Source organism: Plectrocnemia conspersa, unplaced genomic scaffold (assembly GCF_051122295.1).
Source record: "Plectrocnemia conspersa isolate PC_06_02 unplaced genomic scaffold, ASM5112229v1 ptg000005l, whole genome shotgun sequence".
In the NCBI taxonomy this organism is placed as follows: domain Eukaryota; kingdom Metazoa; phylum Arthropoda; class Insecta; order Trichoptera; family Polycentropodidae; genus Plectrocnemia; species Plectrocnemia conspersa.
The window spans coordinates 6,298,891-6,310,892 of NW_028277169.1; the positions used below are offsets into that span (position 1 = coordinate 6,298,891).

General features: G+C 35.0%; 1 protein-coding gene across 2 annotated transcripts; it reads left to right on the forward strand.

Annotated features, from left to right (window-relative positions):
* Window positions 1-5,267: 5,267 nt before the first annotated feature.
* On the forward strand, window positions 5,268-10,528 carry put (activin A receptor type 2 punt). 2 transcript variants are annotated; one of them, XM_088186584.1, is made up of 6 exons: window positions 5,268-5,422; window positions 5,685-6,484; window positions 9,096-9,359; window positions 9,422-9,543; window positions 9,665-9,809; window positions 9,898-10,528. In XM_088186584.1, the coding sequence occupies exons 1-6, from the start codon at window positions 5,359-5,361 to the stop codon at window positions 10,099-10,101; spliced, it is 1,599 nt and encodes a 532-aa protein (XP_088042710.1). In that variant the 5' UTR covers window positions 5,268-5,358; the 3' UTR covers window positions 10,102-10,528. The 2 variants fall into 2 exon arrangements, with proteins under 2 accessions (XP_088042710.1, XP_088042711.1); XM_088186585.1 differs by having other exon boundaries at window positions 9,913-10,528.
* The last annotated feature ends 1,474 nt before the right edge of the window (window positions 10,529-12,002 follow it).

Genomic DNA, 12,002 nt, shown 5'->3' on the forward strand with positions numbered 1-12,002 from the left:
TTATTGTGCAAGAATGATAAGGGAGCATTTAAAAAATCAGAAACAAATGTAGCGGCAAAATTATTACAAAAAAATATTTAATAATGAAATTTGTTTACAAACAGTTGAATAAAATATATAAAATGTAATTTTCACAAATTTATAGATAATTAACGTTTAAACATAAGTGAAAATTACTATCTTGTAAATGGAAACAACTAGCTAGAATAAATCCTGCGAGAAAATTTAATATTATGTTAAAAATATATATAATAGTAAAATATGTAAGATTTGCATTGCGCGCCTCAACGCACTTCTTTTTTTTTAATATTTTGAAAAAATATATTTAAAACTTTTACGATAAGTTAATAGTTTATAAATTAAGAAAATAGTAGTGTAACAGTAAAATAAACATACCATGCCAAGCGGCGGCTGTTTCATGCATTGAAATCATGAAATTCGCGTTACGTGCTCATAACCTAGCGCGACGCGCTCGAATCGTTGCCCTTTTGTTAGTATAACACATTTTTCAACTAAATTATTAGTATTTATGGCTATTTTATTAATGAGTTTATTAAATAAGACACATATTAATCAGATAAAAAATAATATCTGACATCGTGTTTTGTAAATTTTAGAAAATTATAATTTGGGCCTTTAAATGCTTAATTTAAAACAGTTAAAATAAAGAAAAAATCTGTAAAAAACTATTATTTAAATATAATAAAGTAGATTTACATATTAAATAATGTATCAATCTATAACTATAAATTATAAACACTTGCTCTATTTAAAACTTCCTTAATTATTATTCTCAACTATTTTTGGTTAATTAGTAGTAGTTTTGAATTTCAGTGAATTTTAAGTAGAAGTATTTTTGAGGTTTTGAGACCGAAGGGGTGTGAGAAATGTAGATGCCACTATCAAGTGGTGGATTTGAAATAGCAGGTCTCAGAAGTCGGAGAGTCTTCGTTGGAGTGTCGAATTGTATTATTGTCGGCTGTGTTTTTGTGGAACAGCTTGGATCTATCATGATATGTTCTCGTCTCCGTCAAAGAAATTCAGTATAGTAAAATTATTACAACTAAATGCAAATATTTAATCATTTAAGCAAATAATCCGACTGGCAATAGTCGTACGTTTGATTGTATTTGTTAATTGGTATTAATTTTATTATTTCCGTTAATTACTAATCAATTGGTATTATCTAATTTAATATGTTAGACTGTCGCGGAGAAATTATTAAAATATTAACATTTTATTCGACATATTTATAGAGATATTCACATTATAAGATGACATGTACACTTAGTATACATCACAGTAAATAAATGCTAATATCACAACTTTATATTGTTAATTGACTATATTTAAGTTTAAATGAAATGCACTAATTCTCTTTGAATTTTATTTGTGGGCTCTCAAAAATTTAATTTGTAGATTAGAAGAGTATTTTTTACTTGCCTACAGAATGACCAACGCGTTGTCGAGTTAAATTGTGTACAGAGTCATTATTTGTATATGTTACTATATTTCTATGTTTTGTTTTTAATAAAGTACATATTGTGAGTTTAAGTCATTCAGAAAAATTACACATTTTTCTATACGTAGATAGGGTCAGATAATGTTAACAATGAGACGATGCGACTTGCGGCAGACTTTGAACTTTTATAGAGGAAAGAGGATTTTTAAATTTGAAATCATAACAGATAATGTTGTTGATTGTGTGTGTTTTGTTGATGCGAAATAGGTCATCGCTAGGATTTTGAAGGGTGGGTTTCGGCGCCACCCGACGTTCGACGCCAACCGTCTCTACGATTGGCGCCTCTCCTCCAGTTTGCGTCTACCGTCTGCAATCTGCTCGGACGCCATCCAGTTCCCCTCTTCCACCCCAAATAGGTCACAATTTCGATCATAAATATCTGAATCGGCGGCGTCGCGGCGGCACCGTCCCCCAAATGCACTTCAATTAATATACATCTATAACTATTCAAATACACCCTTATTCTTGTGCAAAATTTTAAGCATTGCTATTAAAGTGTACTTGTAAACGATAGAGCAGGGGTAGCCAAAATTGAAAGTTATAATATAAGTTTATGATTAATTAAATATACATATGTTACCAATTTGCAGACTGGATTTGGGTCTCATGTTTCACTACTTATTTAGTAGTTGTTGATTGTGTTTACACTGTTGCAACGAAATATTTTCAATCAATAAATAAATGAGTTGCAATTAGCCTTCACAAAAGTACCATTATTATCAAAAATACTTTTTCAGAAACATTAAAAATACTCAATATTGGACATTAATATTAAAACATAAAGTTTCAATACTGACAAGTTAGCTAAGGTAATAGGCAATCAAAGTCAGTGGTTCGAATCTTGGCACCGACCGACCAACTGTTATTACCTAGACTGTACTCGGCTATTTATTATCTTACGAATTTGTTGAAAGCAAGTCAAAAATAGAATTTAATAAACTATAAGTATATAGATAGAATCTTAAAGTAAATTAATCATCTGAATTTTTTTATTACTTTTTGATCGATTGTGTTGCTTTGCGTGACAATGACCAAAGATATTATACTCTTAGTATATATGTATATAAGCACAAAGGCTACAATAAAATATTTAGATTTACTTTCTTCTTTCTCTGCGATTACTATTGGGTTGTTTTATCTTAGTTATATTTGTATATGATTAGTATTCATCAATGGATTGTATAATTATTTGCAAATTTTCTTAATAACTAACGAATCAATTATTAAGAATTAAATCAACCTTTTAAATACGGTACGCATAGAACCTTTATCCGTATATTTATAACATACTAGAGATAACGATTGGTTTGAAACTAACGCAAACAAGACGCTTGGGATGTCAAACAAAAAATTCTCAAAGTTTGTCTGTGTGCGATATGATTTTTACAGAAGTGCTAAAAAACAATTTTATGTACATAAGTAACTACTTATTTAAATAACAATAATATAGCACAGAATTAACCAGAAACATCATTTGGAGGGGGTGGGGGTCATTTACCCCTCTTGAATTTGGCCTGAAATTTAGTGAAATACTATGAATCTCAATGAAATTGAAATATTAAAAATAATAACCACTGGCTGGCCAACTTTTTCTCACACCCTAGAAAAATCGAAATGTATTCCCTAATCTTTAACCAGAAAATCTCGGGTTATCCTTCAAAGAACATCTAAAAAAACGAATCAATCATGAAAATATTTTTTTAAATATATTTTTTCAGTGGAATCAAATCGGAATACATTTTACATACTTATCCCTACCACTATTACTACGACTTCTGGTATAAGAATATAACCAATATTCAAAAAAAAAGTATATTCAAACCGAATTTTGTTCAATAGGAGGGCGCAAAAACAATTATCACTTCTCAGAAGGCAAAAATTCACGTCAAAAGCTATAAAATCGTGTCGGTGCCGTCGAAGTGGGAACGCTCGGTAACGAGCGTTTCCACTGAAAAAACATAATTAAAAAATATTTTCTATATTGTTTTTTCTTTAGATTTCCTCAGAAGGGTAGCCCGAGAATTTATGGTTTAGAATTAGCTTTTTTGCAAAAGTTGGCCAGTCATATTTCATTAAATGACATGGATTTTGCTGGCCAAACTCAAGGAGGGTAATTGCCTCCGCTCCTTCCCTAATTTTTTTTCCTGTCGAAAGCGTTCCTCTCACACGAGCCATTTAGTTTCTCAGCGAGCTTGCCAAGCACAAAGATGTTTTCAGTACTAGCTACGAAAAGCTGGAACAATTATTACGGGACATCTCTTTTTTGTTTAATAAAACGTCTTGTGCGCATTTGTAAAAATAATGAGTGTCTTTATATTAACCGCTTAATGACTGATTTTTTGGCAAAAAACTTTCCAAGATCTCAGACTCAGCTATAGGAAGTGGAAATATTACTAAAAATAAATATACAAAATATAACACAAACATATCGAATTAAAACATAATTATTAATTAAATTTAAATGCAATGTACGCGTTTTTTAAACATTTAACTCTACATAATTCAAAAAAAAAACATTTTTTTCAAAGAATCAGTTCAAAGTAACGTCTAAATACCATATATTACTGGATTAGATAGAAACTTAAAATTAAAAAAAAGTCGCTGAAATATGTCCAAGTATATCGTAAACAGGGCCGACTTTAGCGAGTGCGGAGCCTTACATAGAAATATAGCGTGAGCCCCCCCTCACGCCCTCCAAAAAATATTTATGTAATATAAAATTTATTTAATAATACAATATATGAAATTCACTAATATAGTATCGTAATTTCAAATAATTCACAAGTAAATTTTACATCATGCAAAGTAACTAGTCTACAAAACTGCAAAAAATGTTTTTAGTTTCCAAAATTAAAGTAATATATTTATATTATATAAATAGCAACTAACAAATACATTATTAAATCTTAATAAATTTATTCCATGAGTATATAAATGCTAACTTTAAAAAAGGGCTTGACATAAAAAGTCTTGGAATCACTATTAACAATCAACGTATGTTGAAATTTGAAACGCTTATTATTTTTGAAACATGGGCTGTCAGAAGAGAACACCGGATCGAACATGTGTGTGTCTTAACGGGATATAGTTTTTGTGTATTTTCTTGGTTTATGACAAACGTTAAGGAATGATTCATAGAAACGACTCATTCAAGTTGTTCTAGTCCATATTTTTTCATACAAATTGGCGATGGAGTTTTGGTGGAATTTTACAAAAACCGAAAAAATTGCACAATTTTGATTTCATTGTGCTTTTTAGGAGAATGAAATATCACTATATATGAATATAAATTTGACATTGTGTTGAAAATAATATTAACGTCTGTTTTTATTATTGTTTTACTTTGAGCGCGGGGCCCTCAAATCAGTTGCATATAAAAAGAAAGCCGGCATTGATCGTAATTTTTATTTTCATATAGCTTGTCATTGGAAGTTTCATTCATATCGTAAATTACAGCAAATGTTTTTATCGAGTATACTCATTGATGATATATTATAATAAATAAATAACATCTCTAATTTAAGCGGTGGCAGCTGCTCTAAATATTTTTTTACTATCTATATGGTCACACTGGCGCAAATTCAAAGTCACTCGAAAAAAGTGTAAAAATATAAATATTTGTTTAAAATTGATGAACGAAATTAGGTACTCGTATAAGTAATATTGTAAAAATAAAAATAGCGAGCGCATAAAAAAAGAACGCGCTACGTTCATGGCCATAAACGGTGGTGTTCGGGGTGACAACAAGCGCACGGCGGCCGTCGAGCGGGCGAGCGAGGAGCCGAGGAGCTGGTCGTGAATTGCGATGTTTCGGTAGGAGGAAGGGCGCCCCTGACATGGCAGTCGGCAGGTCGTTGTGCGCCGCCGCCGCCCTCGCAGCGCTGCTGACCCTCGTCGTCGGTGAGCCCCCTTTTCGGACCAAGAGTGGAGTGACTCCAGGGTTGCCACTCCAGAATATTACTCCATATTCAGGAATCGAAATCGGCAAACTTATTTATAAGTTGATCTCGTTAAAACTTTTATGTATACATACGTATTTTCATCCTGCCATACTTAACTACTTTACCTACAAAATTGTTTATTATTGTTTTCGAATTTATCAATATTATTCCATCGTTTCACTACTGTGAAATATTTCAATTGCTAATTGATGCATTTTCAGAAGCGACGTTGACGTCGGCGGACGGCCCCGTCGAGACCCGCTTCTGCGAGTTCTACAACGAGACCGCCTGCCTGAAAAACTCAAGCGCTTGCTACGAGCGCGAAGAGTGCGAACCCCACGACCCCGACAAGCGTAACCACTGCTACGTACTATGGAAGATCGACAACGTCAAGCTCAAGGGCTGCTTCATGAACAGCAAACAATGCTACGACCGGCCCGACTGCGTCGAAGACGCTTTCACTCCCAAGAACGATCTCTTGTTCTGCTGCTGCGAAGGCGACATGTGCAACTCCAACTTCACCTGGAACCCGTCCAAGCGGCCCACCGAGCCCGCCAAGATCAACGTGGCGGCCGCTCCCGCAGAAGAGCCGTCGTTGCTGGTGGATATTATAATATACTCGTTTGCCGGGGTGGCGTTCACAGTCTTAGTGTTCGTCTGCGGATATTACCTCTATAAGCGTAAGAAGAGCAACTTTTTCAACGAGCTGCCGACGGCGGAGCCCTCGCTCTCGTGTCCGCCCTCTCCGGAGGGCCTCGAAGATAGGAATCATCTCCCGATAGTCTTGTTGGAGGTGAAGGCTCGCGGCCGATTCGGCGCCGTTAGGAGAGCGTTCTTGAACCAATCGGAAGTGGCCGTTAAAATTTTCCCCGTGCAAGATAAACAGTCGTGGCTGACCGAGCAGGAGATATTCAAGCTGCCCCGGATGAACCACCAGGACATTTTACAATTCATCGGCGTCGAGAAGAGGGGCGATAACTTGCAGGCCGAATACTGGCTGATCACCGCTTATCACGAGAAGGTATTGTACGCCTCGCCTCGATAGTCGCTTTAAAACTTCTCAGAATTAAGTACAGTAGACCTTCTAATAATGCGGTAAATTGGGGACCAGAAAATAACATTTTTTTTGTACACAAAGTAACTGGCATCTAAATAGCAGGTCCCCAATTTACCGTGTTGTTTCTTTATATTTCAAGTGGAATAGTATGTACGTTAAGAGCATTATCATACTTAATAAGCAAGCGATTTATGTGTGATGACATGAGTCACTAAATAAATAACTAAACTCATCTCCCACATCGGTCAACTTATAAACTAGAAGCCAAATAATTAGCTTTAGAACTGACGTCAAAATTCATTCAAAAGTGTAATGCATTTAATCCATTGACTTTATCAAACCTTTTATTTTATTTATTTTAAATAGTTGCGATCTAATCGAAGATGTCAATAAAAAACTTCTTGTAATCAAATTAAATAAAATTAGATAATGCAATAAAGCCAAAATATTGGCTTTATTGCATTAGCCCAAACAATGCATGTCTTTCTGCCGATAATGTGTTGAGATATAAAATAATTGCAAATCAAATAAATTTAAACTAAGCCAAAATATTGGCTTTCCGCCGATAATGTTTCTAGATATAATAAAATAATTGTAAAATTTCCAAATCAAATAAATTTAGACGTATAGCCCAGGGACGTCATTTGGGGGCCTCGCCTCCCCCTTGAATCGAAATACTGAAAAAAACGACTTGACTGGGCAACTTTTGCCCCTCCCCCGGAAAAAGATGTTTCTATACCAGAAATTCTGGGTTATCCCTCAAAGAAAATCTAAAATAAACAGTCAAATCTATCTCCAAAAAATATTTTTCAGTGAAATCGGTTCGGCGATCATTGCTCACACGGCAATTAGTCACGCGCATTACTGCTCACACGAAAATTGGTCACAAATCGATCGCAAAATTAACAGGACGCAAAGTGAAAACAAAATCAATTGATGCGGTTAGTGCCACGCGAGACTTTTTCTCTCGCAATAAACTATTATTTACGCTAAGAAAAAATATTACAAGCCGCGTTGGATTTATAGTCTTCTATGAAGAAGCATAAAAAATTATGATATTTTGAATAGTGAGTTTTAAAACCACGAAAACATTTATTGCTCTTTTTGAGCGAAGCCGTGGCTGTCAATATGTCCATCACAAATAAAATATAAAATAAATATCAAGCTCTTAACTAAATCATTTATGTCATTGAGACCTTTTAGGGATGTGAAGAGGGTCAGCATGTTCTTTCTGAATGCTTTTGCCCTTTTTTTTAAATCTAAAAATAAGCACCACTAAGCACGTAGATATGCAAAATACACATTGCGGCACAAAAACGGTTAAAGAAGAAATTAATAAATATTCATTCACTATTTTATCAATAAACATATTAAGTTATTTAATTTTAATATTAATAGGACAAAGTAAAAAATCAATTGATTGAAATATGATATTAATAAATATTTATAAACTATTTTTAAAATAATTTAATTCGGTTTAAATAATGTTGTGGCAATTAGGTATTTTTAATTTAAATATCAAAAGCATATGGATAATTTTAATTATGAAATCATATGAGTACATTTTCACCAGTAAATATATATTTGCCAGTAAAACATAAAATATCTGGTAGGTGCTAGTAAAATTATATGATTTCAACTTTTCCACACTTAGTAATATATACATTTACATACTTATCGTTATTTATTTACCTGCAACGTATAAATGTTACAGTGAATGTGTATTTTTCGGTGAAGATATATTTTCACTAGTGAAGTCTAAATATATTTTCATCAGTAGATATATATTTCTACTAGCGAAAATACAATTTAACTGATAGGCGCTAATGTTCTGCTTTAAAATATCAATGAAACTCAATATTCGAATTGCTGTTTAAACCCAAACCTAATCTAATGAAAGTTATAAAACTATTTATATATTTAGAATTTTTATTAGGTTAAGCTAAAATACAAACTAAGCTTACTTATCTCTCATGGGAAAATAAGCGCAAGAAGTACAGAATAAAGTAACATCTTGCATATTGCTTCATAGTTTGTCTTCGCTTGTTTTATAAATATAGCTATTCTTATTGATATTACTACAACTGATATGATATGAGAGTATTGGTCAAAGAGTATTCAAACCGAATTTTGGTCAATAGGACGGCGCAAAAACAATTATCACTTCTCAGAAGTATTAAATTCACGTCAAAAGCAATAAAATTGTGTCAAAAACGCTAGGCTTGCTTTCCCCCTGAAAAAAGTTGAAAATGACGTCCCTTGTAAAGCCAAAATATTGGCTTTCCTATTGCATTAATTCAACCTAAGCCAATTATTTGGCTTTCCGCCTATAATGTGCTAAGATATAATAAAATAATTGTAAAATTAATAATTCTAATTAATTTATACGTAAAGCCAAAATATTGGCTTCCTTATTCCATTAGTCCAACCGAAGCCAATTATTTGGCTTTCCGCCGATGATGAGCTAAGATATGAGAAAATAATTGTAAAATCAGCTATAGCATATTCCGAGAACTTTGAGTAGTTGCTGTATATGCCCGACACTACCGTGTTACAAATTATTTCTTAAATTTAGGGCTCGCTCTGCGACTACTTGAAAGCCAACACAATCACTTGGGAGGAGGCATGGCAGGTAGCGTTCACGATGGCCAGGGGGCTAACGCATCTGCACGATGAAGTGGCTGCCTCTCAGGGCGGCGGACGAAAGCCAGCCGTGGCTCACAGAGACTTTAAGAGTAAAAATGTTCTGCTCAAATGGGACATGTCGGCGTGCATAGCCGACTTCGGACTGGCGTTGATATTCCAGCCGGGAATCCCATGCGGCGATACGCACGGACAGGTACGACAATCCTCAAATTGCTTCCTTAAAATCGTTATTTTATATTGTGTATTTATGTGCAGGTCGGAACGAGAAGATACATGGCACCGGAAGTGCTGGAAGGAGCTATAAATTTCACTAGAGATGCTTTTCTCCGCATAGATATGTACGCATGCGGACTCGTATTATGGGAGATCGCTTCCAGGTAACGATCATCAATTGTACAATTCTCCGTCCGCCTATATAGTGACTAGCGTTCAGGCCGATTTGTATTTTATCTCCTTACACATTTGCATAAACGATTCTAACCGAACCTCGTCTTATAGGTGTACGGCCTGGGGAAACACAGGAGAGTACATGCTCCCTCTGGAGGAGGAAGTCGGAGCCCACCCGTCTCTGGAAGAGATGCAGGAAGCCGTCGTTCATCGAAAATTGAGGCCGAACATTCCGGAAGCGTGGCGCGAGCACAACGTAATTCGCAATCTTTTCACTCACCTCTTACCTTCCTGCGAATATATACTCGCGAAACTGTAAAGCTACAGCCGAGACATTGAAGTAGTCCGTTTGGTTTCAGGCTTTGTACGTCTTGTGTGACACCATGGAAGAATGCTGGGATCACGACGCGGAGGCGCGACTGTCCGCTTCGTGCGTGATGGAGCGCATCGCCGCACTGAGAGGCGTCTCACGCAGAACCGCAGCGGCGGCGCCCCTGCTGATAGAGAACGCGCGCCCCTTGCCGCCCTACTCGAGCCGCGACGATTAGCCGTCGCCGATTTAGATTACATACTTTATAATATATTATATGTAACGTGTATAAAGAAATCACACCGTCAGTCTCACCAGTCTTCCTCCCAGAGCGACTATTTATTGTAAAGAAGAGAATCGACCGCCGACAATTTTTCATATGCGAATAGATCATTTTTTTATTATTGATTATTAGGACTGGAGCGGTCCTTGATTTTTTATACAATTTTATCAATCGACTAAGTTTTTTATGTTGCTGTTATCATTATTTTGTAGTTATTAATATTTGTATAATCATTTCAGAAATAAAGTATCGACTAATTTATTTAATGAAACATTTGATATTATTTAACAACTAAAATAGAAGCACAAATATAAACAATATATGAAGTGAATTATTTTAGAAACGATGAATTTAGAAACTTAAAATAAAACTATTACAACAATTTAACACTGTCTTTCTCACCTCTCTTAGTTATTTTCTTCTTTGAACTCTAAATATATAGTTTGTGCAGAAGTGCTTTTACCAAAAATGCTTCCATCGAATACTCGAGAGTAAGGATTCCATCTATTTGTCATTATCAACTCTTCAAATATCGAAAAGTAAAACTAATACTATTCGAAAATAATATTTAAAATTCAAATTTGTCGCACCCCTCTACATTCTATACGGAATGACATACATACGAGCGAATAACTAAACTTTTTATTATTAGTAATTCTTTATGGCCAAAATTTGGCAGCACCCTGGTAACAGTGGTGGGAGCCTGCACATTCTTTTGGTGGACCTCATCAGGGATACAACGGCGGTGGCACCTTGTGTACCGTTCACTCGTATATATTTAAATAACAAACATGTAATTATTTTATACTACTACAGCGGGTCAATCTGTGTAATTGCCACCGATCACCACCGTTTATAAGGATCGTTTCCTATAGGGGGCTCATTTATATATATATGTGTGTGTGTGTGTGTGTTTATTATGGGCAAAACTTGGCGGCACTCTGGTAACACTGGCATGACGGCGACACATTATCTTGTGAACTTGATATATAAGCAAGACCGGTGTTGCCTCATGCACCGTTCGTATTCCAATATTCTAACATGTAACTATATTTCAATAAAATACTACTGCAGCGGCTCAATCTGTGTCTAATCGCCTGATCGAATTATTATCACTTCTCATAAAATGAGTCCAAACTTTCGTTCGTTTTGACATGGCTAAAATTTTGCACAAAATTAATAGACTTATAAATATAATGTTGTATAAATGATGATTCAAAAAATATTTTGGTGACGGGAGACGGCGGGTTGCAATTAGACACAGATTGAGCCGCTGCAGTAATATTTTTATTTAGAAATAATGAAGTTACATGTTTGATGATAAAATGATGTTGACAGTGCGCGGGTTTGGCGTATTTGCATATGGACTTGCACGCGTATAAAATTCAATAAGCACAAGAAAAGAGTCCAGAGATCATGGAAAGCAAAGAATTTGTGTAAATTGAATGTTAAAGCAGCAGGAAGTTAATGCTGATTTTTCAAAGATTTTTTTTTCTCTGATGAGACATTTCTACCTTTCCGCGTATGTCAAATAAGCAAAATGTTCTCATATGGGGCAAAAAAAATTTTCATATGATTCACGAAAAACCATGACATGCCCAAAAAGTGACTGTTTGGTACCAATTGTAGTCAGGCGACTTCATTGGGCCATACTTTTTTGAAAACAATGAAGGTCGAACTGTTGCGAGGAAATATAAAAAACAGCAATAGCCATCAAGCGAGGCTACAAAGGCATGCCAACGAAGAGGCTGTCCGTCTCCTTGACTTTGAAAACCGAACAAGAAGACTCAATAGAGTTAAGCCACATGAACTTGTTCGGTGATAAGTTTTTGTGACCCAAAAAAACTTTTACATGG